Here is a 27,297-nt window from a genome sequence, read left to right as displayed (position 1 = left end):
TGATTTCAGCAATCACCTTCAACATTTTCCTCTATGAGCTTCAGCGTTTTTAGCTATCAATTGACAGGCAATTTGGGCAATTGCCTAAAGCACTTTACAGTCAATTCACTTTCAGCGATTTCAGTAATCTTGGTATCAGTTTGTTCAGCTCGTTGAACATTATTGGAATTTCCCCACTGTGGGACAATTAAAGGTTTTCTTAATCTTATAACTACTAGCTGTTTTGGCTAATTTAGAAATGTTTCGAGGTTTTTTTTAGGCTAACAGGGGGTTTAGCTAATATTTTTGAATTTTGCGAGCTGTTTTGGCTAATTTAGAAATTTACTTCCGTTTTTTAGGCTAATTTGGGGTTTAGCTAAAACTTTAGCATTTTGCTTGCTATTTTGTTTAATTTTGATTTTTTTCCAGTTCTTCCTTTCAACGATTTCAGTAATCTTGGTATCAGTACGTTCAGCTTGTTGAGCATTATTCTAGCTGTTTTGGCTAATATAGAAGTTCTCAGGGTTTTTTTTAGGCTAATTTGGAGTTCAGCTAATATTTTAGCATTATACTAGCTGTTTTGGCAAAATTAGAAATTTTTCCAGTTTTTGGGCTAATTTGACATTAGACTAATAAACTTTCAGCTTCAGCATTCCTATCTAGTTATCAGTTACAGCCTTTTCAAGTGCCACATTCAATTTACGGCATTCACACTAGCATTATTGCAGGTAATGCTATATATCTGGCATTTTCTTGTTGTTAATAATTAATTTAAGTAACAAAACAACCTGAAGATCTGCTCGGGAGCTGAAAGAGACGGTTCATAAGAAGAGCTGGAGTTCTCATCACTAGCCCTGCCACATCGCTCTTTGAGCAGTGGCATAGACCACATATGTAGTAACTTTGTGTCATTTTCACACTGTTGTCAGGTTATGCCTTAAACCATGTTCATAGCTTGCACAAGGCCACAAGAGGATCTTCTTAATTCTGTTTTTCCCTTGAGAATTTGTATGAGTGGAAAAAAAGTAAAGTAACGAGTACTAAATTACTTTTGAACATAAGTAATTTCATGACAACTTCATCCAGTAACTAAAGTAATGTAATCCATTACTTTTTAAAGTAATTTACCCAACACTGGTCAATATCTTAACTTCCAGTGGACAGGGTCGTGCTAAATCATTTATTTTTAGGTGAAGTGTAGACATGCGTGCATACTCACTGAGCCAGGGGCTTCTGCAGAGCCGGGGGGGAGTTTTCATCTGGCACACTGCCTCTCTTGTACTTTGGGCTGAACTGGGACAGGTAGTACCTCAACACTCCCACCAGCTTCTGTGCCTTGGGGTCCAGACTGACCCTGTTGAGCAGACAGAAGTCTAACCTTTATTTTGCTTTTGCAATAATCAAAATGTCTATAAAAATGCACTGAAAACACTTATTCGCAATGTGAACATAATAAACACCATAAAATCAAAAATAGAAAAACTCCTTCAATTCAATCTAAAAGATTCATTGTTGAATCATTAGGATGATTTTACCACCATTATACCATTAACAGCGAGCACTAAAGTACCAGATTTTAACACTTGTTAGCACAGCCACTCTGGTTTTCATTAGAGATGTAATCTCTAGCATTTAGATTTACCTGAAGGAGATGACACTGCCAGGTGTCAACTTCTGGAACTGGATTTCCTGTACAAATTCAGAGCGGCCTTTGGAGGTGACTCCACTGTGTTTCACCAGCATACTCTGACTGATCTGCAGACGAATGAAAGGAAGCAAGGATTAATCACATCAGCCCATTGACAGGCCTGCCACAAGGATTAAACTGCTGAAGTACTGTCACTGTGTGGGCATCATCCTTTTTATTCAGTCCTCACAAACTGATAGTGATTGAGAATGAAAGCTGCTTCAATATTCAGATTTCTGCTCATTTACACAATTAATTTACAATTTATTTCAAACATCCAGATTCCCGTTCTTCATTTATAAACAGCAGTGATAAAACACAATGCATCTGAAATGTGTAAAAACCGTTACCTGCTGGTTTTTGAAAAATCTTGCTTTATTAAGTCAGTTACCATGTTTTCTGGATTAAAATTGGCGTTTTTTTTTTATTTTTTTGATAAATTAGCCAGAGGTGCAACTTTCCTCAAGAGTGACATATTTGTGATTTTTTAAAAACATAAATAGGCTTATTTTATTAGATATTTTCTCACTAACAATCACTAGAGGGCGTTGTAAGTTTGTGTATCAGTATTTACTGTTGACAGAAACGCAGAAGAAAAAGTTCCGTCCGAAACAAACATGGCTGAGAATCTGATCCTTCTCCTCATGATCGTTATGATGTCTTTCTTAATAGTATTGAGACATTATTATTCTTCTTTTTATTTTTCTCTCCTTGGACTAATGCGGGACAGCAAGCCATCAAACTGGGTTAAAACAGACAGAAGAGCAGCTAAAAACAGTCATTCAGAAGCAGCTCCTGCAGGCTAGAAGGGAACAATCACCGTAAGAAAAAGAAAAAGATTGAATCATCTCCTGAACCCAGACATGGAGGCGTGATTATAGCTGCTTTTGTAGAGCTCTTCAAAATAAATAACTTCTCAACATCATCTGTATCTTCCGAGATATACAGTCAAAGCCTCCATCACGTACCAATGAGGCTAAAAGATAGCTCCTCCACATGAAATGGGGGAGTCTATCTTATGAACACATTTTTGTACAAACATTTGCATTAAATTTGATGCACGTCAAAAGAGGCAGCGGACTTGAATTTGACGGTGTGAAATGTAACGTTACGTCGGGCTTGTTGAATTTGTCCATAAATGTTGGACTTTTCTCTTAAAAGTGCGACTTATACTCCAGAGGGACTTATAGTCTGGAAAATAAGGTACTGTGCCAGCATTTATTTAATATTTTTAGCACAAATTTGAGGGTAAAAAATCAAGTAAACCATCATTTTTGCCATTTGGATCTGATTTTTTAGGTTTTATTGTATTATTACACAGATGAAAGGCGATTTTACTGGTATATGCTCTTTTATTTCCACCGTGTACTCCAGCATGCCGTTGATGTATTTCTCGTCTTTCTTATAGTTCCCAGCATTCCTTTCCACCGTTCGTGCCTCCAGTATAATTTCTTCGATTTGTCCTGAAGACACACAGACAGGAAGAATCCGTCTGTTAGAAAAGAAGCCTGTCAAAGTAAATCCTGAAACATCAGAGATGGTGGTGTACCAGGTATGAACATGGGTGGGACGTTGCTCTCGTACTGATGGGTTTTGGGGTTCCAGAAGGCTGTTCTGCTCACTGTGACGACAGATTGGTGTGTACTGGGACAGTGACGAGTAATTGCTACAATATCTGCATCCACCTGGTCTACGTAGACCTGCAGATGGCGAGAAGACACTGAGGTTGGTCTAAGAACACACTGACATATAACAGCACAAATGCAGGACACAGAAACTTTAGCTGTGATGTTTAGTAATGTGCATGTAAAAACAAGCAGGAGGAGTTCACACCATGAATTAGGATCTGGAATTGTACCTGCACAAATCCCTGAGCTGCTAGCTCCTGATGCAGCTTATTCAGAGCCCGTTTTCCAGCAATGATGCCAGTCTGAGGTCCGATTTCCCCAGTGGAGGAAGAGGCTGCTGCGGGATTCCACTTGGGGTACAACCTCTCCTCTTTGACCACAGAGATCTGTAATCCACATCCACACAAACAAGCAGCTAAATAGTCGTTCTAATCTGAACAGTCCAGTCCAGCCTGAAACGTGGAGGACATCCCGCCTCATTCGGGACTGAAGGACTGAAAGAAGGAAGTCACCTACAGTCAGTCAATGTAAGCAACAGCACTGATCAGCACAAAGATTCTAAACAAACCATGTTAGGGTTTTAAAATGAACGCTCCAACAAGTAATCAGTTGGACCAATCGTTTCTTTTTTGAAAACACGACAATCAATGCTTTAAATTTGTCCACGTCTCACCGACCACCTCATTCTAACGTGTTTACGTCATGTAACCAACAGGTACAGTTGTATTCAGTCTGAGGAATCTCTGAAGTTCAGTCCGGTTAGAAACAAAACTGAGACCACCTCGAAAGACGAGTCCAAATGCCATAATTAAATATAAACCATAAAGATTAATATTCTGATAGTTTTCCTGTGCATAAGATGCAAAAACATCAACAATTTTACTACTTGACCAAGAGGTTCTGAATGACCTGATGGGGCACTAATTCATCGTATCCTCTGGTGGAGCCGGTGGCACAGCAGGCCATGGAGACGATGGCAGAACTGGGCAGCGAGTCCAGAACGGAGCGAAGCTGCAAACACACGAGGGGTTGGAGAAGTAAGACCAGCCATTTGATAGGAAACAGTAGACCTCTTCAGCAAGGAGACCCTGACAGCCTCACCTGAATGGGGCACTCGTTATCATGGGTGACATCGAGAAACATTGCATGGGCAATAGAGGGCACTAGAGGGCGGAGACTGGGCTGAACGAAGGCTCCGACCGGCTCTCCTCCATAGCGATAAACCAGCCGGCCTTCCTCGTGGCTGTCATGTGCAGACATGGCCTCTGGAAAGAAGTGGGGGGCGTGGGGCTTTTAAACAGATTCATCACAGAACATAAAAACTAAAGAGTCAAGCTCCTGCTTGACTACACTCAAGGTGGAAGATTCACCTAAGTTTGTGTTTTTCTTGGTTTATGTTTTGTCTTAATGCAGTTAACAGGTACAGATGTGTGCTGCTTTTTTCTTAGGCTTCTTTGATATTTTTCCAGTTTAAACTATTATGAGTCCCTGAATGTTTCATCTGTAGCTGTGTGGGACAAAATAAAGGAGGTGTTGCTTGTCTCCTAGCAGTCTAATCTAGACTTGGGCGCAATTCAAATTTTAATACCGTCAATATGCCGACACATTTCACCTCTACTAACTGAGAACTTAATAAGCACCACTTAAGTGACATTACTAAACCGTATGAAACGGAATTCCAAACACAACTAGAAACGTTGCATTACCTGCAATAGTGTTAGAGTGAAAGCTTTTTGCTGAAAGTTGTTGCTAAAGATGCTGAAGCTTTTTGCCGAAAATGCAAAAGCTATTTGCAAAATGCTAAATTTGCTAAAAGACTGAAAATTTAGTTAAAGAACTATGAAAACGCGCTGGAGTTGATCTAAATTTCTGGTCAAGTAAAGCCTAGTAAAATTGTGTAGCCTAGTAAAGTTGCTTAAAAATCCCTAATATATGGCAATTTTGTAAAAATATTTAGTGTGTTGCTTAAATATGAGCTAAGCTCCAAATTAGCCCCCAAAAAATGAGTAGATATCAAATTAGCCAAAAAAGCTAGCTTGTTGCTTAAATACTAGCTAAAATCCAAAATAACCTAAAATTTCTCTGTAAACTAAATTAGTCAAAATGTTAGCATGTTGCTAAAATAGAAGCTAAACTCTAAATTGGTCCCAAAAACCTCAGTAGATTACACATTTGCCAAATATGTTAGCATGTTGCTAAAATAGAAGCTAAACTCCAATTTTTTTGAAAATTACTATAAAAGATAAAAACATGAATATATTTAAAGGTTTGTTGCTAATCTGCTTAAAATTTTGAAATCTGAAGACTTTCTCATTAATTTCCTTTTGGGCATATTTTGCTCAATATTTCAAAAACTATAAAGTTTAACAAAAATACAAGCACTAATGTCTTGAACGAGCCTGAATTCACTGAAAGTGTGATTGAGTTTTTAGGTGCTGAAAAATGTACTGAAACGAGCAGGAGGATCACTATAGTGTGAATGATTACTAAACATTCAGACAACAAGTGTCACTATCAGCTTTAGGTGTTACATTAATTTATTTTTTAGAATAAATAATCTCTTTAATAAGTCGGTAATGACAGTATTGATAATGATACTCTCTAGACACCGACGGTGTGTGGTATTATCAAGCCCAGTCTGATCAGCACATGGATCAGTGTCATGTCAGAGTTTCATTCTCCACAGAATCCATGCAGCATCACACACACAAACATGGCTGCCTGGTCATCTGCAGGCAGGATGTTCCTGCTGATTCTTTAGGAAGAGACCAAACAGCCCAATCCATCCGTAAAATGTCATTTCTAGATTTAAACAGATATTAATGGAGTAGTACTGCAGAGTACTGCACCTCGTATAAGCGATGTAATCCCAAGCCTGGTAACAAAGATGTTGTCCAGCTCCTCGCTGCCAGTGAACAATTCGGCCACCACATACAGGTTAGGACACACTCCTCGAGCCACACCTAGCATGAACTAAAACGCCACAGCATCGAAAAGGAGGAGGACCGAGCAGGCGGAAAGGAAAACACAAACAGAGATGGATAGAGGGAGGACAGTCAGTGTTTGGGGGGTTGCAGGCAGTTAAGAATGGGCCTCAGAGCAACCACAACATGCAGTGGAGGAATGGAGCAGTAAAGGGATGGGGAGAAGGAGGAAAAACAAAGAGAGAGAAAGAGTAGTTAGCGACATGTACCTCGTACTAGACTGCTGAGTCCCAGGCGGTTGACAAACACGTTGTCAATGAGCTCGCTGCCTGTGAAGAGCTCAGCTATCACATACAGGTTGGGTCTAACCTCTCTGGCTGCATCTAACATGGCCTGAACCAGACAGGACAACAGCATCACAGACAGGGAGAGAAGAACAGCACGCTGAGCTTAACATGGCTGCAACAAACAAACAACGTTTTTGGGGACTCAAGTTCTATTCTGGTGCTGCTGTTCCAGCACTGTGAAAAACCTCCAACATACAGCAATGTTACTGTGATGCAGACACTTGGAGAAGTGAGGGGCTGCTTCTGCTTTGAGGTAATGCAGATCACACAATCATTACAAGGGCTGGGTTGATAAAATCAATTGATAGGAGCTCCAAACTGTGCATGATGAATTGAGTGTTTAAAGAGTGACAGCACCTCAGCTACATGCAGTGGAGTGGAGTGGCAGTTGTCCAGCCGGACTCCATGGAAATGTTTGGCTGTGATTTCAGTATATTTCTTCATGTGTTCCCACAGGTAGGGGCAGTCTTCAGGTCCGTTACCAAAGCGCAGTTTGACGCTGTCACCCCAGCACACGAGTTCACGCCGCAGGTACACGTTGGAGCCTGCCCACAATGATCCATCACAGTTGGCATGGCAAAGAAAACATTGTGCAACAACAGAAATGGTGTTGACTGGATTTTTTAGGGACTTGGCTACCTGGCTCAGCAAAGTTGCGCAGTGGATCGTCCCCCATCACCCAACCGTTGTGGGCCAAGAAGTGCTGCATCTTGTCTGGTTGGTCCAGAACCTGCATCTCTTCTTCCAGAGTCATGTCTTCATAGGGATAGGTGAAATACCTTATGAAAAATAAAAAAAAGTTTAGAATAAAACGACAAAAAATAAATAAATAAATAAAAAACAGCATTAATCCTCAGATCTCCATGTTCTCCACAGAATCTTCCTCTTATATTTCAGAAGCATCACTTTGAGGAGCTGATCTGGTTTCTTCTGTCAGTAATGATCTGCTCTGTTTTAGAGAAGGTTTTCTCAGGTGTCTGCAGGTTTGTTGTGGAGGTGGATCTATATGGAACTATTTTCCTGCTGACTCGACAACAGGGGTGTCAAACTAAATCACACAAGGGGCCAAAATCCAAAACACACCTTAGGTCACGGACCGAACAGGATAAACATGTATTGAACACTCTAAAACTACATTTTTAAAAACTTTAAAATCATAACTTTTTAACATAATTATGAACTAGATATATAGCATTACTTTGGATAATGCTAGTGTGAATGATGTAAGCTGAATTTGGCTGCTGAAGATGGTAGTGCTGATAGCTAAAAATGCTGAAGCTGATAGCCAGCTAAAATATTAGCTAAATCCCAAATTAGCCTAAAGAACTAAAAAAGAAACTTAGGTCAGACAAAACAATATGTAGCTGAAAAAAATAGTTAAAATCCAAAACAGCGTGAGATAAAAAAAAAGCCTAAATTAGCCAAAACAGCTAGCATGTAGCTGAAATATTAGCTAAACTCTGAAAATAGCCTAAAAATCTTATTTGAGGTTTAAGTTGATTTATTCTGGAATAATATTCTTGCATGTTTATTATTCATAATTATGTTAAAAAGTTCATTTTTTTAAATTGGTATTCTGCTAGCTTTTTGGAACATTTCGGCATTTACTGAGATTTTTTAGGCTATGTTGGAGTTAAGCTAATATTTAAGCTACATTCTAGCTGTTTTGGTTAACCCAAGTGTTTTTTAAATAGTTTTTTAGGCTAATTTGGTAATTAGTTAATATTTTAGCTGGCATAAGTTTCACCGTTTGAGCTATTAGCTATAGTGATTTCAGCTATGAGCTTCAGTGTTTTTAACTATCAATTTCAGCATCTTTAGCAGCCAAATTCAGCTTTCATCATTCACTCTAGGATTATCGCAGGTAATGCTATATATCTAGTACATAATTATGTTAAAAAGTTATCGTTTTAACGTTTTAAAAATGTAGTTTTATTGTGTTTAATAAATGTTTATCCTGTTCGACCAAAGGTGTGTTTTGGATTTTGGCCCCCTGTGTGATCGAGTTTGACAGCCCTGCTGTAGAGCTAGCAAGTCTTGCTGTTTTGTCTCATATGACTGAAAGTTCTCCTCTCAATGCGGCAAAGTTCAGTTCAGTTTTATTGAGAACTTTTAACTGTGGTGTTCTCCCTTCAGTGTTCTTCCATGAAGTCCGGCTCACAAAGCAATAGGTGCTTCAAATTCCTCAGTCATCAGTTTTCTTCTTGAGGCTACAGTTCTTTGAAGCTTACGGTTCAGATTGGGAAGTTCAGCCGGTCAGGTTTCATGAAAATGTTGTCACAATCTTTTCCTTTAATATGTTTTGCTTTTTAATCTTCACACACAAGTCCTTTGTATCTGTAGAACTTTTACGACTGAATTTGAACATTCGTGTTCAAATTAGATTTTTGAAATCAAGCTGACCTGTGATCTCAATGAGAAAACACATTTTAGAGAAGGATACGTTTTGGAAAACATAACTGAACATTTACTTTTAATAAAATCAATTTATTTCACTGTAAGCTTTTCTTTAATCAAAAGGGAACAACCGTCTGCATGCTGTCCATATGCTTTCCAAAACAAGGTTCTCAGATTTATTATATTTTATATATTCAAGAAGGAAAAACATTTCTACATCAGATTTGAACATTTATAGACAAACATTCCTCTGTGTTACCTGGTGACTAAAGGATTTTTTCTGCTAACAGGACCCAGTTTGGGGCCGTGGTCAGCCAGACGTTCATACACCACATTTCCAACAACACAGTTGATAGCCTGATGAGACAAAGAAGAACAGAACAAAAGAACATTACGCTACAGAAGTTGACTTTAGGTACAGACAGAGCAGAATTTTATCAGTTACATTAAAGAACACTGGGACATCTCCACCATCTGTAGTACTGTGAATGTAGTTCCATTCAGAGAGGTTGGGCAGGACCTTCATATGAGAGTTACCTGCTCCTGATGCTGAGTCACGACACGCTTCTGCTCGTCATTTAGTTCATTCAGCCTCTGCTTCAGCCAAGCACAGCACTCCTCGATGTGGTGTGGGGAAGAGCTATGGAGTGCATACAGGTAAATGATGAGAGGTCACATGTCATAGTGAAGCATTCCTTTGTGATGTTTTTTGAGGCTGTTTTCAGAGTTCTTTCCATAGATTTCAGTTTTTAATGAAATTAGATCACATTATAGATCCAACCCATTAATCTTTTTTTGTTGAATTCTAGATTTGGTACAGTGTATTTTTGTTAAGCAAAGCTGCCTGGCAGTTAATGCAGAAACCTTCAGATCGGGGTGTCAAAGGTTGGTCCTCGAGGGCCGCTGTCCTACATGTTTTCAAGCCAATCTGTCATTGAAGCTCCCTATTGGGCACCTGATCCAGGTAATCAGCTGCAGATAAGGCAGGATTTCTGGAAAGGAGGCCGACCCTCGAGGACTGACTGTGGACACTCCTGCATTAGATAGTCTGCTTAGCTCGATTTCAAACAGAGCCCCGTGTATAAAGAAGCTGCATCAGTGGGCTGAGCAGCAGAGGGGAGAATGTAGGTTGAACCCATGAATACAAACATGTTCTTGGTCTGCACCAAACAGCTGAACTACAGCCCGCAGCAGACATCTAGGGCTGCCACGATTAGTCGACTAATCGACGACTAATCAACTACTGAAATAGTTGACTCATTTAATAGTGAATCAGTCGTTACTTTATATTATATGGAGTCAGTGTGCAGTAAAGTTGTAAGTTATAATAGCATTCTGCTAGCTTTTTGGACTATTTTGACATTCAAGATTTTTTAGGCTAATTTGGAGTTTAGCTAATACTTCAGCTACATGCTAGCTATTTTGGATAATTTAGGCTTTTTTGTTTTTTAGGCTATTTTGGAGTTTAGATAATATTTCAGCTGCATGCTAGCTGTTCTGGCGGGCTAATTTGGCACTTATCTCATATTTTAGCTGGCTATCAGCTTCCATATTTTTAGCTATCAATTTCAGCATCTTCAACTATCAGCACTAGCATCTTCAGCAGCCAAATTCAGCTTACAGCATTCACTCTAGCATTATCACAGGTAATGCTATATATCTAGTTTTTAGTTAGTTTAAAGCTAAAGATGGTTAATATGTGAGCTTTACATCCAGTTGTCGCATGTTTGCACGTGACCTGATTAGTTGACGAATCGGAAAAAATAATCAGTGATTAGTCAACTACTAAAATAATCGTTTGTGGCAGCTCCACAGTCATCCACTGTAATCAAATGTGTATATATATATATATATATATATGATTTTTTTTTTGTAGCTCTTACGGTGTGTTCACACACGCGCTGACTGCTTAACAAAGGGTTGTAAACCATCTATTTTTCCAACTGGTGATGCTACACCTGATTTGTAATTTCACTACACTCTGTAATTGTAATTTCACTACAAACTGGTTGTATCCCTATGAATTGTGCTTAAAGTGAATGCAGCATTACACCAGGCTTGATAGAGATGTTCAGAAAGCAAGTTTCTCCCAAATATGCGACACACTCCAGTGCAATTTAAATAGGATTTTTCTTCTTCGTTTTTCTGCTATTTTTTTTTCTGGATGCTTTAATTTATATTCTGGAGCAAATTATAATTTGAAAAACTTTAAACTCCCACCTGTGAGGTACAAACGTTTCCAAAGCAGAGTCCATGTCCACTGTGTTGCCATAGCGACGGTACTGGGGATCTTGGATGATTTTGAGCTCTTTCTTCCCTCCAGTCTTACTTTGGTCGGGTTTCAAACCTAACAAATCATAACAAAAATCTTACATCAACATGTTTTAAAGTCATGAACTTCAGTTTTTCACAGCTCTTTAAAAAAGGCCCAGTTGGTCACTTTGTTCAGACTGGTAGAAATCTAATATTAAGATTGCAGTTGCCTGATTGTGTTTTGAGCTTTAGAGAAATATATGAAACATAATCCTCTAACTCTCCAGTCTCCCTAAATTCGCTTTTGTCATTTAGAAACCAGAGTTTTGAAGTAGTTTGATGAATGAATTAGTATGCACATTTCCTGGTAGTTTCAAGAATTCCCCAAACTAAAACAGGAGGATGAGTCCAGGACTGCCAGGCTACCAAAAACTCTCTGGCATTTCAGGTGAATTCATGACCTTTTTCTTCTAATGTGCTCATTGTCAAAGCAGATTTTAATCACTTTCTTTAAATTAAGGGGGTTTTAACATTTATGAAGGCATAAACACACATGTTATCATGGTATCTGTATGCATTCTGTTTTAAATCCCTGCAGTCATGTCTCGGAGGTGAACGGTGACAAACATAATGTGAAGGGAGTTACAAACCCTTTTGCAGCTGCATTTTAAATTGTTCCACAGCAAGTTCCACTTTGACCTGGAAGAACTCCCACAACTTGATCTGGGGAACCACATCCTCCCAGAACACACTGCGGACGGCCTGACAGACACACAGGACAGGAGCAGCATTCCAGTAAAACAGCAGAAACATCTCATCAACAGACAGAACTGGATCTGAACTTTGATTTTGCTTTTCCAGTGCTGCACTTCTCCTTTGTTACAAGTTACAATTAGTCGTTACTTTATATTATATGGAGTGAGAGTGTAGTAAAGTAGTCTTTCATTTTATGAGTTACAAATCAAGAATTACACACGCATAAAAACGGGGGTGATACTTATTTCTCTCCATAAAAATACAACAAACCGAGTTCACCACACAAAACATTTCTGATGTTTTTCTGTAACCCTGATGTCACCCTGGGTTCTTATGGGCTAAAATATCTCAGATGTCGTGGTTTGCTTCTTTTTTTTTTTAAAGCTTATTTTTTGTCATATCTGTTGTGGCCCTGGGAGACGTTGTGTTCTTGTATATTAAGGCTACATGCTCACACACACTCAAAGGGACCCTTGAGTTATGTTATTTATGTTTTTAAATATTACTTATTTATTTATTTTTACACTGGTGATAAATAATTATATTCATGAATATGTAGCCTAATCATTGGGATTTGGCCCCCCCTCCAGCAGATGGCGCCCTAGCCAGGCTGAGGTTGCCTATGTTTACTGTGCACACACTTCTTGATAATTATTATCTGTTAGAATCCATGTTTTGTTTGAAGGCCTAGTCTTATTAAACAGGAAGGGTTTGAGGAATAAAATATAAAATAAAAATGTGTTTAATTTTAAAAGTTGTGTAAAATTGATTCAATATTTAAAAGATAAAGAAAAACTCGTTGTTTGATATTTGGTCATTTTGTGGTATTCGGCCAACCGTTTTATTTATCATTCGGCTCATTCAGCCACAACCTTGAAGGTCAAACAGCTAAATTCCAAACCTCTGAATGACAGAACAGGGCGCTGTGTTCTAGAACAACCATGATGCTTTGCAGCAATGTGGGCACATATCAGTGGCCAAATGTCTTTCAGATGACAGGCTGACGCGGCTCAGACAGACCCAGCCAGCACGAAGCTCTCGGTACTCACATTGAGATGGCTCTCATTGGTGATCTCAGCAGGAAGTCCTTTGTCCTTGTACCGCCCCTCTGCCACCTTGAGGGTTAAGTGCCAGAGAGCTCTGTCCAAGACCCAGGCGGGGCGCAGGTGAGGAGAATTTACCAGGTTGTAGCCACACTCCGGATGTTCTTTTATCCACACACTGTTAGCAGCTGAACAAAGGAACAGAAAGGATGAAGCATCTGATCATTAAACTCTTCCGATCCTGCATTGTAAAACATTGATTGAAGAATATTGGAGCATTCCTCAACATGAAGAGTTTTTTATTCTTTTTAATTCAGAACAATCGACTGTTCTGGAGCGTAGAGGCCGGCTTTATCCATATTAAACTTCTGCTCTGGATTATAAATATCCTCCAGCTCCGCGGTTGTCTTTTTGATTTTCCTTCCGTTTCTGAGTCAGCTGATGCCGCTTCTCTTTCGCTGTAGTCGCACCGTTTTGGCGTGCAGATATGTCGTCATTTTTTTAAACGTTTATATTTACTTTCTTTTATTCAGCTACAAGTTTTTTTCAGGGATTATCAAGTGTTTCTTTTTTTTATTTACAAAAGAGAATCAACAGTTTGAGTGTTTGTTAGAGCTGGGTATCGATTATAATTTCAAGGAACGATTTGATTCGATTCACAAAAGTCTGAATCAGATCAATTCAGATTTTTTTCCTATTCTTTCAATTCTTCAATTCGATTCAGTCTTGAGTTTACACATTTATACACATTTGTTTAGAAATACATTAATAATTTACTATTAATTTCATACAGTTCACACACTGTAAAATGTATCAGTGAAATAAAGAGATTGTTAATATCATCCAGTGTTACATGGATTCTCTAAAGGAGAAGTTCTAATTAAAATGTTCAGATCATTAACATTGGAAACATTATTCTGCTTCTCCTGGAGGACGTTTCAGTTTGTCCACTAGGTGGCAATTGTGCTATAGTGTTACACCTTATTCTAGAGGAAGAAGAAAGTTTGAGCAAAAAAATTTATTTTAGACCACAAATGGTTACTTTAAAATATTTCCTTAAAAGAGTATGTAAAATTAATGCCTGTGAGTTTATAAAGATGTTCATTTAGTCAGAAATGTATATTCAGGTCAACCGAGCGTTAGCTTTAGCTGTCAGATGGAAAATTCCATTAAACGTTAGCATCAAGCTAGCAGAATTTAGCTTTATGTGCTACATCGATTTATATTTTATGAATCGATTATCGATCTGTGAAGGTTTAATCAATTCAAATTGATTAATCGATTTTATCAACCCAGCCCTATAGATTGTTGTGTAGATTTAGCTTAAACAAAGTGAAGTTCCCTCTTCTTGTCTATCCAGAGAGTGAGTGTGCACAAGAGAGCTGAGCTCTCAAGATTATGCATAGTGGGGTAAAAAAAGTCTAATTATTTCAGAAACATCATTCAATGGGATTTTTTTTACATTCTGTCGCTGCATTGATACTGCAGATCAAACTCATCTTTTAAGATGAGACTGGGGGAATTTTTTTTTGCCTCACTGTATATTAAAAAACTGAGTCTCCTCATCCAGATGCAGTCACATGAACTCACCTGTGTGGTTGTACACTACATCTGTAATGCACAGCATATTCCACTCTGTCCTGAGCTTCTCCACCAAAGCCCCCACATCTTCCCAGCTCCAGTTCTGGCCTTCTTTGCTGAACTCAGGGTTGAAAGTCAGCTGATCGGCTAAGGAGTAACAGGACCGGGACTCTCCTAAAGTCTGCAGAGGAGTGAAGTGGATCATGTTGTAACCTGAAAGAAGAGTACCAGTGCACACTCTTAACTCCATTCATTTGATGTCCAGCCAATATTCTGGCTGCACAGAATATGAACAAATATTTCAAAACATTTTATCTGTCTTAAAAATCCCCAATGTTGCAAATATGTCAAACAGTTAAGCAAGGTTTAGACTTGTGAAAAAAGGGCTGCGGTTTCTCAAGACTCACATTTTGTCCTTTGATAACAAAGTAAAGGGTCTGAATAACTTCACGTTACTTAGCGATATTATTATTGTTCTCAAATGAGGTTGTAAAGTGTGTAAAATTGTGAACACAAAAGGAGGACGTAAAGATGCCAAACCAACACCCACCCGACTCCTTTGCCACTTTCAGTCTGTCTGGCCAGTCGTCCAGGGGGCCCAGGCATTTGGACAGGTAGGTCTGAATGGTGATGCAGTCTAACGGGAGCACGTGGTTGTCTGGTCCAACACGTAGGACTGGGTCAACAACAATGTAACCTCCCCCGAGTCTTTCAATGCCTCTGTTGGAAAGAGGGATTCAAAAGAAATTATGGTTTGGTGAAGTGGAATCATATGAATTCAGAAAACTGTCATTGATACTAGGGCAAATCGACAAAATATGTTTTTATGGAGAGTAAAATATTGAAAGTTATTTAAGGTTTAAGCTGATTTATTCTGGAATAATTTTCCTGCCTTTTTAGTATTCATAATTATGTTAAAAATGTATGATTTTAAAGTTTTAAAAATTTGCATTCTGCTAGCTTTTTGGACTATTTTGGCATTTACTCTGATTTTTGGGTTGTTTTGGAGTTTAGTTAATATTTCTGCAACATGCTAGCTGTTTTGGCTAATTTAGACTTTTCTTCACATTTTTTAAGGCTGTTTTGGGGTTAAGCTAATATTTGAGCTACATGCTTGCTGTTTACGCTAATTTAGTTTTTGTTTTGTTTTGTTTTTTAGGCTGTTTTTGAGTTTAGCAAATATTTGAGCTACATGCTAGCTGTTTTGGCTAATTTTGGCTTTTTTGTTTTTTAAGCTGTTCTGGAGTTTAGCTAAAATTTCAGCTACATGCTAGCTGTTTTGGCTAATTTAGGTTTTTCTTTTTAATTTTTTTAGGCTGTTTTGGAGTTTACCTAATATTTTAGCTACATGCCAGCTGTTTGGCTAATTTATGCTTATTTTTTACACTATTTTGAAATTTAGGTATTTTTTCAGTTAGACAGTTTTTGATTTCTGCTCTAAATAATTACATTCTTAATTTAGAAAATTATTCTCAATTTGATTTTAACGTTTATAAAAACAGACAGTAAGGGAGATTTGTGTCAACAGTTTAGAAGTATACAGTACTTCAAAACATCCAAATTAGGATTTTAAATATTTCTCTTGGTCTCCACGCACCTTTCAAAAGTAAAACCTAAAACAAGTCTCACTGTCTCTCCCAGAAGAAACAGTTTACTCCTTTACCCCCCTCCTTTAAACCAAATTACACCTTTGGCCTAAACTACCTGTATGTGATCTCATCAGGTGTGGAAATGAAACCCGTTCTTACGCATATCCAAAGTAATACTGATAAGATCCAGCCATCTTGAGCTCCAGAGAGCAGAACTTATCAGAGTCATCCTCCCTCCCTGATGGATAGTTCCACGCCAAAACACGGAAGTTGTCTCGGTTAAAGCGCTGCCCTTCAAGCGGGTAATTGGTGTGAACGATAACCCTCCTTCCTTGCAGGCTCGGGCCCAGACGGAACTGCAGCTCAAAGCCTGCGGACACAGAAAAGCTTGTACTTTTGACACTTTCTTATGTTAAACAAATTCAGTCTTGCTTCACTTTAACTGTGTACAATTGTTACACAACAGGTGGATGTCTAAACACATTGAAAAAGGTTTCTGAACTTCTTCTGCATGCCATTTCAACCAGGAGTCTGCAGATGGTTGCAGCAGCAGTAACCCAAAGCACGCTGCTTCTTTAGAGTCAGGACTATGACACGGCTGTCTATATATATATTAGTCCCCTTTAACAGTCAGCTCATGGATCCCTCTCATGTTCAGAGAACTGTAAATGTCAAGTGGCACGCTTCTTTTCAGCCAGCACGCATGCACTGTAAGGTGTCTTCCTTTTCCTTCTGTGCTGATGCACTGCTTTACAGCAGACCAGAGGCACCCTCCGAGAATGTGAACTGGAATACCTGCATCAGAAAGCAAGATCTGAGTTCTGTGTCCTCCAGATGTATCAACCCCAGTCAACTTTTACATGCGGTTTTGGTCACAAGAACAAATAACAGATAATGATAAATCCTTTATTATATCAAAGCAGCCACGGCTAAAAAATACTAGAAACTGTGAGACAATCAGGTCGTGATATTCTAAAACTGCTACTACAGCTAAAAGAGCTGAATAAAACTCAAAATTGAATAAAACGGTAAATTATCCTAAAAAATTGTGAAAAGCTGGGCCATTGTTTTTGCTCTGTAACACTAGGTTCACACGAGACGTGGAAGCGCCGTGAAGCGAAGCAGAGTGCAAGCGGCATCTGCTCTCTCCAGAAGCAAGTAGTTAGTCATCTGCTGTTGAGATACACAGAGAGAAGTGTGTGTGTGTTGTGATTGTATGTTTATTTTCATCTCTACAGTCTGTATAGATCAGGGGTCTGCAACCTTTAGCTCCAGATCCACATGTGGCTCTTTTCTCTCTCCATTGTGGCTCCTTGGTCAAAAATTAAATAAAATAAACAAAGCCCACAAACTAAGACTACCAAGGTCCAACCCTAAACTAAAATAACAAAACCCAGCAGAGTAAGACTGATGAGGACAAAGAGGGGAAAAATAAAATAGCACATTTTTAACGTAAAGATTTCTTAATTAGCATTGATTTATTTTAGGTAAATTAAATGTATAAATTGATGTCTGAGGCTCACATAGATGATAAACTATGTAGGTTTTTACATCCCTGTTGACCTGAAGACGTCTTGTTTAATCAACTCTACCTCCAGAATGAACAGATTTTATATGCAAAGCAAAACTTTGGTAAAAAAATGAATCTTTTATGAGTTAAAAGCACATATTATCTTATGCTGCACAACATTGGTTACTAGCTGTCCAGAGCTGCACAGTCATGATCCTGTTCGACCCAGAGAATCGTTTATTTTGAAAAAAGGTTATTTGACCTTCTGTCAATGTAAAAAAAAATAATAATTCAATTAAAAAAAATAACATTTTGAGAGATGCTAGGTTTTATAAATATATTTGCTTTTGTTTGTGCCAAAAAAATAGAAATAATTCATATTTATTATTAAAAAAAAGGTCATGAATGCAAATCCAAATTTCGTAAAGGTTAAAGTAAGACTATATGGCTCCCTTTAGGTTTTAATCAGTAGATTCTTAGATGTTAAAGATTGCAGACCCCTGGGTTAGATGCAAAACCATGATCAAATTTGTCAATTGCGGTGTTTTATCGCGAAAAAATTGGTTTTATTTTGAAAATAAACCAGATTTTCTAATGTATCTTGATGTAACTTCCTGCCAGGATTAACGCGGATCGCTCTGTGGAGACCGCGGCGCTCTGCGCCTGGTGTGAATCACACCATAGGTTAACAAGGGCGCCGAATGGAAGCGGCCTTTGTTCCGCACCGCTTCTGCGCCTGGTGTGAACCAGGCGTTAAAGCCTCAATTCCTTGTCCAAGAGTGCAGTGTTACCTTGTTCAAGTCTGAACAGAGTCCTCTCCAAGTTGTCGTTGTCGTTGAGCATCAGAACTCGGATCTGCTTCAAGTGCTGAGGCAACATTATGAGAGGATCTCCTCAAAGTGAAACGCCTGGTCTCCTAGGAGGAAAGAACAGAATAAGTTTCAGCAAAGATGAACACAATGAGCTGCTAATAAACAAAAGGAGCCATGCACACGGAGCGGTCAGTGAATTTCCACTCTTGACACAAAGCTTTGGCAACACGTTTGTATTCCCAGCAGCACATCAGACAACGTGGAGAACTGAAGCTGCAAACTCAAATCACACCAACAGTTTTCATGGTAAGAAGCTACTGAGGAGAAAGCAGGAGGCCACCATTACAGCCCGGGGGTCAGATGAGTTCCCCCCAGGAAAAGGTTGGAAAGTTAGGGCCCTTTCTATGTATTTTGTTGATTTGACAGCAGTGCAGAAGGGGGATTTGGTTCTTAATTTCTGCTCTTTCACTGTTGACAACTATGATTTTCTGTTTCCAGTGACTGCCTATCTACTACACAATTCCCAAAACTTTAGAGGCAGAGCCCCTGAAGGAACATTATTTGTAAAGTAAACTTACTTTTCTGTGTTTGGAAAATAACAGCTCTGACACTTAAAGAGCCACTGAAGGTTAGAGGCCTGTCCTTTTAAAAACTCGTTTTCTGTTTTCAAGAAAAATAAAAGGATAAAATAAAAAAACAAATTAAACCCATTTTGAAGATCGATGCGACATAGCCTAGGTCTACAATTATATGTTGAACTATACTAATATAGTGAAAAAAACCCATTTGACATTAAACATGTCAAAAGTTACATAGAACGTGTGCGAAAGAACAAAAGAATCGGTTATCTGATGATCACCTTAGTTTTATATTTCAAGTATTTTTAACTTTAGTGGTGCAGTGGTAGGGCAGTCGACTCCTGATCGGAGGATTGCAGGTTTGATTCCCACCTTGACCCCTCAAGTGTCGAAGTGTCCTTGGGCAAGACACTGAACCCCAAATTGCCTCTGGTGGGAGGTTGGCGCCAGTGTTCGGCAGCAGAGCCACTACCAGTGTGTGAATGTGTGCGAATGGTCGAATGGGTCTGTGACTGTGAAGCGCTATACAAGTACACGCCATTTACCATTTTACCATTTTTTTAATGACATTAATTTAAGACTCAACTCACAACATTTAGCCAGACAAAGATGTTGAACATGTAAAACAAAACAAAAAAACCTAAAACAATCAAACAAATGATCCAAATGACATGTACAATCTCAAATTAAGCTAAAAGAAATGGTTCTATAAAATATGTCCATAAAATAAAGGACTATTGAAGATTAAGAAAAAAAAAACATCTATATTTACCTATTTGTTGATCTGATAATAAATACATGAAGTTAGAATCAACAGCTAATGCCAACAAGAGAGTGAATGACGACCCATAGCTTCTTCTCATCGTCTATCACGACAACGTGTCCAAAACTAAGAAAGCTTTGAAACTCTACTGGGAATGGATGGACATTCAAAAGGAGAGCTGCTTCTTTCAAAGGGATCACTATTTATTGTCCTTTGTTCTCTAAACAACCAGTATGAAACATGTGTCACTAAAACAATACTTAAAATAAAATTTCAAAAGGCACATCTTAATTTTGAGTATCCAAATCGGGAGTCTCAATTTGGCGGCCCGCGGGACATTCGCAAGTCAATATTTTGCAACCCCTGATTTAATATGAAACTCTACTAAACAATATCTTCTGCATGTCTACGATTCTTTGATGACAGCTTTGTGTTTGCTTTGTGAAGTTTCCGCTTGCTTTATGCTTAGAACTTTGCATTTACTCCTGCCACCCGCCTGTTACTGGACTGCCACTTTCCAAACTCCAAATGTGCCCGGATGGCCACTGTTCAATGTCGAAAAAGTCCTCCGGTTACCATAAAATGTTCACGTTTTCTTAAAACCTCTATGGCCACAGCTCGGCATATAACCATGCAACTCCCCATGACAAAGATGAAAATAATTTAGCTTTCACCACCATCTTTATTCAGACAAACTTATTGTGCCGTATTTTCTGGTGTATAAGTCGCAAGAGCAAAAAATGTCTAATCAAGAAGAGGAAAACCATAAACAAGGTGCTCTGGAGTATAAGTTACACTTTTGGGAGAAAAATCTGACGTTTCAGAACAAATCTGCCAAACCCAGTGTAGCTAAAAAATAAAAAAATAAATAAATACAATTAGAGTAATCTTTTGATCTGAATAAGAAAAATATCAAAGTTTGAGAGGACAACAATCAGATTCTCTTTGTTTTGGGCGACACTTCTTCTGCTGCTGTCAGTAGCAAATAGTGCTGCCACGAACAATTATCTTAGTCGACTAATCACTGATTATTTTTCCTGATTAGTCGACTAATCAGGTCATGAGCAAAGAGGATATAAAGAACACATCTTAACCATCATTAGCTTTAAACTAACTAACAATAAAGACAATAAAGATGATAGTTTATTAAACTTTTAATGACTCGTGCAGCCTCTGTCCTTCATTAGTTTCTGGGATTAAAACACGATTAAATCAAATTAGAGAGAGATAAGAATATACTTCCCATCAAACTCATTTTGACAGGTGGCCCGCCCCTCAAGATAATGTAACAATTTAATTTATTTTTTATACATAAAGGGGTCTTAAACTCAATTTATCTGGGTCTGGGTGAGGCTGTACTGCATCAGGATTTCCACAAGAAAAGCACTGATAAAACATTTCAATGTTATCACATATCTCCATTTTTTAACACATAATAATGAACAAAATAAATTAATATATTAAAAATAAATAAAAAATAAATAAATCAGTGATAAAAAACTAAAATAATAAAAATGATCATACAGCAGATACAGAGGACTGAAGAAACAACATATTGACTGACTGACTAGAGAAAACTAATTATTTCTGTTGTTTCAAGTGTCTATATTAACAGCGCCTCCTTCATTTCTGAGCTGAGAGCAGCGGAGGACTGTGGGCGCCGAGTCCAGGTGCTGTAACCCAGACCCACCCTCAGAGAGAGATAGACACACAGTACTGAGAAAATCTTTGAAATCTGTGATCATAGTCCCGTGGGCCGCAGTTGGAGACCCCCGTATAAAGGATCAAAAGTCACCTGTCAAAATGAGTTTGATAGAAAGTATATCCCTTATCTCCCTATTGAGGTCGTCATCTGAAACAAGGAACTATTTTCACTAAAGATAAAGGTTTGCTCACACCCACTCAGATATAAAAAAGCTAATTTTCTGGTGCTTAACGCTCACAACTTTGTTTGTCCAAAATAAAGTAACGACTAATCGACTATTAAAATAGTCAGACTATTTTAATAGTCGATTAGGCTAATAGTCGTGGCAGCCCTAGTAGCAAATGCAGATGCAGCGCCCTCTAGTGATTGTTAAAGGAAACAACCGCTAATGGACAACCGTGTGTTTACTGGGAAAATAACAAATATAGGAGCGTATTTATGTCTAAAAAAATACAAATAAGTCGCTCTTGAGTATAAGACCCACCCCTGGCTAAACTGTGAAAAAACTGCGACTTATACTCCGGAAAACCTAATAAATACATTATTAGTCAATGAAGGTAGACTACATAACAGATGCATAACGTATAAGGCTGAAGTGAGAATCAATATAGTTATACTTTTACTGAACTACAATATTATATTTAAATGTCAAGTATATTTATATGTATTTATATAGTTGGAAGAAAAGCTCAAAGAATAACTGTTTTGTCATATAGCATCTTATTGCACAGCCTTCGCACAGGTTTTTAGCAGCAAGCCAAGCTAGTTTCATTTTTAGCTATGTAAAATAAAACCTGTTACTTAGCTGTACTTGCTTAAATTTTTCCTTTCCAATCCTTTGCCATTTCTATGATATACAGCCTTTAGTATCAGATAGCAGAAGGAAGGGAACAGCTCACTGGTCCATCAGAGCCCAGCCTCGCATCTCAACACCAAATTAGAAATAGCAGTTAGCAATCATTTTAAACTGTAAAAGAAAATTAGTGAAAAAAACCTACAAATGCATAGACGAGCCTGAAGAATACACATTAAAAATCTTTATCTTTAGCTTTATTTTGAATTAGGTTTGATTAAACTTGTGTGTCGTTCTTAAATGAAGCAACACCAAAGGAAAACGGCGGAGAGGTGGATCAGCGCTTCAAGCTCAGTGAATGTGATGAGGGGCCGGAGGATGGGCCAGTCCACACCGGTCAGAACAGGTGAATGGATTCCCAGTCACTGAACCCATCTCTGTCGCTGGAGTCGGGGCACTGAACGGGGAAAGGTCAGGAATTCTGTGCTGCTACGTCGTATCTATTTTTAAAGGTTCCATGGTCTCTAGGGTCGTTTGGTACATGTGCTTCACACCATTACACAATGTCCGACACGCGCCCGGCGACTGCAGCTAAGCCGCCAGTGTTGTGCTAAGATACGTTTCCTCTGCCAGGATTTGTTTCCCCTGTCTCCTGATTTGTTTCATTGCACTCCCAAAAATTGTAAAAGTGAAGGTGGATTTTACTGATATACTCTACTCTGGGGCTTTTGGAAGTTTTTGTTATATTTGCATTGTTTTCACACACTATAAATAGTGAAACACTGAATCAATTAACAAAAGCTAAAATATTAGTTTGTATTTATCTCATTTTCACTTTTTGAGTTGAGTAAACCATCAACTCAAAATTTGATGAAAACTAATCATTTTAAACATAAAAAAATTCAAACGATTCACTTTATTCAGTGCATATTCTAAGGAAGTAATCCCAACAGACAATTAATAAATAGCTGTTGCTTCTACTGGAAATTATTGGACACCACAGACTCTGACGGCCTGGATCAGCGGCCTGACAAAATCCCTGTCATTGTTTTACGTAAAATAGATGTCCATCCATCCTCTTAACCGCTTCTTCCCTTTCGGGGTCGCGGGGGTGCCGAAGCCTAACCCGGCTACTGATGGGCGAAGGCGGGGTACACCCTGGACAGGTCGCCAGTCTGTCTCAGGGCCTCAATCACACACATCCACTCTCACATTCACACCTAGGGGCAATTTAGAGTCACCAATTAACCTATGAAGCATGTTTTTGGATGGTGGGAGGAAGCCGGAGTCCCCGGTGAAAACCCACGCATGCACGGGGAGAACATGCAAACTCCACACAGAAAGGTCCCAGCCGGGATTCGAACCAGGGCCTTCTCGCTGTGAGGCGAGAGCGCTAACCACTGCGCCACCGTGCAGCCCGTAAAATAGATGTGGAAAAAAAAAAAAAATAATTTGACAATAAACTCCCAGAATAAAGTATGTTTTAAAAATTCACCTTCTTTGTAAACTTAATCTTTGTCACATGTGTCAAAGTCAAGGCCCGGGGGCCGGATTGGGCCCTCCGGGTAATTCTATCCGGTTCTCCGGATCATTATATTTTATTGTTATTAATGACCGGATGTTATCTTGCGCTTATTTCTAACTTTTATAATTGTGACAGAATATACATTTTTGTGGAAAGTAAAATATTTAAAGTTATTTAAGGTTCATGTTGACTTATTCTGGAATAATATTTCTTTTTATTCATTGGAATGTTAAAAAGTCACAGTTTTAAAGTTTTCAAAATTGGCATTCTGCTAGTTTTTTTTTTGACAATTTTGGCACTTACTAAGATTTTTTTAGGCTATTTTGGAGATTAGTTAATATTTCAGCTACATGCTAGCTGTTTGGCTAATTTAAGCTTTTTAATTTTTTTAGTAGGCTTCTTTGGAGTTTAGTTGATATGTTTGCAACATGCTAGCTAGATCTTTTAGCTACTTTAGGCTTTTTCCCGTTTTTTTTTTTTTTAAGTTTTTTTTTTTTAGGTTACTTTGGGGTTTAGCTAAATTTCCAGCTACACAATAGCTGTTTTGGCTAATTTAGGCGTTTGTTGTTGGGGGGGGGGGGGGGGCAATTTGGCATGTAGCTATAATTAATATAATGTTTTTAGCTATTAATTTCGGCATCTTCAGCTATGAGCATTAGCATCTTCAGCACCCAAAACCAGCTTACAGGATTCAGACGAGCATTATCACAGGTAATGCTATATATATAGTTCATTATTACGTTAAAAAGTTACATTATTAAAGTTTTAAAAATGTAGTTTGAGTGTTTGATAAATGTGTATCCTGCTCGGCCCGCTACATATCACTTATGTAATAAAGGGAACATTTTAAAACAAGGGAAAAAAATAGAAGTAAGCCAGGGGGCTAGTTTTCACGTCAAAATACTGAATGTTTCACACATAGACATGATTTTGATTTATTTTTGTTGTTTTAGAGTTTCTGATACTATTACTATACAAATTAAATCGGGTAAAAATGGTTGTCATTCAGAGAATTTCTATATGTGAATATATTTGTCCAAAATGAGAACCATGACAGAAGTCGTGTCGCGACAGGGGAAACAGATTCTGACAGGGGAAGCATATCTCGGCACAACACCTGTCGCTGCAGGTCCGAGGTCCCGCCGTGGCGCCTCAGGACTCCGTCCAGAATCCTGACAGTTTGGGGGTTAACTCGACGAAGCAAACGCAGACTCGCTTTAATACCACACCAAGGTCCACGGTTCTCTGCTAAAGAACGAGCTCCACATATCGGCATACTTCTGGTGACAAAATGAGAGCTGCTCCAACCAACCCAACGAATCTGGGGACGAGCTCACGAAGAGGTCGCAGCACCGATACCGGTGGGCGGTGCCGTTACTTCCAGAAAAAACATCAACTCGTCTCGAGGCTTTGCATGATTTACCGCACTGAACACGTGGAATGCAATAAATGGGATCAAATAATGTTGAAATGCAACTTCACGAAACAACAAGCTAGTTCTTTGTTGTTGACAAGTTTGTTGAACCCACAGCAGCTGAAGGGGTCATGGACCAGAAAGGACAAAATGTCAGCTAGCTAGCAGCACCGTAGCCGTTTACAGCAGCAGAAGGACCGGAAGCGCGACTGTCCCGCGGAGTGCGGCGGTGTGCGGTACCTGTCCGTAGCCGTCGTGGTCCGTGACAGCAACAGGAGATCAGTCTGCGGGATACCGGCCGTTCCGACTGCGGAGAACCGCGGTGTAAGCAGCAGCCGGGAGGCGGGGCTTACTGGCTGACTGACAGGTTCGCAGTGTTACCGTAACATGAGAGAGGAGGGCACGACTGAATCTCGGTGTTGAGGGCAGGGGCGTCTTAAGCTTTTAAGATCAGGGGGGCTCAGCCCCCAAGAGATACAGCACTTTTGTAGTTGATCTTTGTGACTTCCGGTTATTTGTTATGTCTATGTTTTGTCAAGTCAAGGAATCGCTTAAAAAAATATTAACTATTAACAAACCTAACTAATTGCAAACCTGGGGAAAAAATTAATCGCGATTAATCGCAATTAACTTTTTTTATTACTGTATTTGATGACCACTTATTATCCGTAAATAATCACAATATAAAATCACTCACAAAAATGAACATTAAGAACATTTACTTTTAATTAAGGCTGTCAATCAATAAAATAAAAAAATCAGATTAATCACACTTTTGTGTTGTGATTATTCACTAATAATCACAATGTTTTAGTCATTAAATTTTATGACAATATGTAGCTTTTGAACAAAAACCTAAATCGACGAAGCAAAGTGAAGGACTGCTGCTAATTTGTGTTAATGAATATTAACGGGTTAATTCTGTTTGATTAACTGGCTAACGCGTCAATTTTCACAGCCCTAGTAAATAATGAAAGGTAACCTAACCAAGTGAAACTTAAATTTGTATAATATGTATTTTATAAATGTCCTACCTGGTAGCATTTGTTTTCCTCGAGCGGGGGCTGCAACCCTTGTCTCCAGATCCACATGTGGATCTTTGAACTCATCATCGGTGACGCTTAAACACAAAATCTTCAGCATGCTCTATGTTATTAACCGCTAACACTGTAATTCCCATAGATTTTGAATGAGCAAAGCAGTGCAACAAGACGCCTTTCTGCTTACGTTGATCATGTTAACGGTTGAAAAGTTACAGTAAATCAAAGAATGTAAAGACAGGAGCTCTGGTGTTAAAGGGTTAAAGCTTTGAAAAACATTACTACATTACTTGAGCTTAAGTAATACTAAAATAGAACCCTGAATAATATTTTGGTCAGGCTCATTTGACTCACTTACATCTCTTGGCTCTCCACTCTGTAATCTTGACTCTCTTAATAACATTTCAAGTTAAATAAGTCTTATTTGGCTGAAATGTTTCACATTTTATATTTATAATGACTTCTATAACATTCTAATCAGACTTTCTGACTCCCACAGATTATTAGGGATAAACAAGTGATTATTATTAGTTTATTATTATTATTATTTCCACTGATGATAACCATAAACTCAGCTCAAGTGAGTGGAAAGAAACAATTGTACATCTTTTAAAGTTAATACTTGAGACCACTGGAGAACTACAGGACTCATAGAAGACGGTCAGATTGAAGATTCAGGACGTGGAACTAAAGCCAAAACCAAAGTATTTTATATAACTCAGCAGTACAGGCCACAACCCCCACCCTCATGGTCACTACATGTTCTTGGGTGGGACAAAAGTTACCCACTGCGCATTCTCAGCAGAGCCGGTCCTGAGTTTCATGACTTCCCAGGCAAAACGTGACCTCTGCGCCCCCACGTACACACGAAAACCACTTCCTTTTGTTTTTCGACCTTCAAGCATTCCCAGAGGGCTTGTTTTACTGCCTTTTCACCCTTAAAGTTTTAAGAAGCACTAACAGCGACAACACC

At 38.7% G+C, this 27,297-nt stretch overlaps 1 protein-coding gene across 2 annotated transcripts in view; it reads right to left on the bottom strand.

Annotated features, from left to right (window-relative positions):
* agla (amylo-alpha-1, 6-glucosidase, 4-alpha-glucanotransferase a) overlaps positions 1-25,680 on the bottom strand; it is a 34,853-nt gene extending 9,173 nt beyond the window's left edge. The window contains exons 1-20 of one of the 2 annotated variants that reach the window (XM_024268947.2): positions 25,525-25,680; positions 18,486-18,610; positions 16,344-16,554; positions 15,146-15,315; positions 14,605-14,808; positions 13,021-13,202; positions 11,866-11,977; positions 11,183-11,309; positions 9,500-9,602; positions 9,222-9,319; positions 7,205-7,344; positions 6,923-7,110; positions 6,488-6,611; positions 4,396-4,559; positions 4,204-4,305; positions 3,525-3,680; positions 3,216-3,366; positions 3,005-3,129; positions 1,622-1,734; positions 1,199-1,333 (exon numbers count right to left, since the gene is read on the bottom strand). In XM_024268947.2, coding sequence (XP_024124715.1) covers positions 1,199-1,333; positions 1,622-1,734; positions 3,005-3,129; positions 3,216-3,366; positions 3,525-3,680; positions 4,204-4,305; positions 4,396-4,559; positions 6,488-6,611; positions 6,923-7,110; positions 7,205-7,344; positions 9,222-9,319; positions 9,500-9,602; positions 11,183-11,309; positions 11,866-11,977; positions 13,021-13,202; positions 14,605-14,808; positions 15,146-15,315; positions 16,344-16,554; positions 18,486-18,573 — 2,693 coding nt within the window. In that variant the 5' untranslated portion in view covers positions 18,574-18,610; positions 25,525-25,680. Of the gene's footprint in view, positions 1-1,198; positions 1,334-1,621; positions 1,735-3,004; positions 3,130-3,215; positions 3,367-3,524; positions 3,681-4,203; positions 4,306-4,395; positions 4,560-6,143; positions 6,268-6,487; positions 6,612-6,922; positions 7,111-7,204; positions 7,345-9,221; positions 9,320-9,499; positions 9,603-11,182; positions 11,310-11,865; positions 11,978-13,020; positions 13,203-14,604; positions 14,809-15,145; positions 15,316-16,343; positions 16,555-18,485; positions 18,611-25,524 lie in introns of both variants that reach the window. The other variant, XM_024268945.2, reaches the window with a different exon arrangement.
* Between the last annotated feature and the right edge of the window lie 1,617 nt (positions 25,681-27,297).

The sequence above is a fragment of the Oryzias melastigma genome, linkage group LG17, assembly GCF_002922805.2.
Source record: "Oryzias melastigma strain HK-1 linkage group LG17, ASM292280v2, whole genome shotgun sequence".
Classification (NCBI taxonomy): Eukaryota; Metazoa; Chordata; class Actinopteri; order Beloniformes; family Adrianichthyidae; genus Oryzias; species Oryzias melastigma.
Note: the sequence above shows the minus strand (reverse complement) of the source record. Positions and strands in the feature narration are given on the sequence as shown.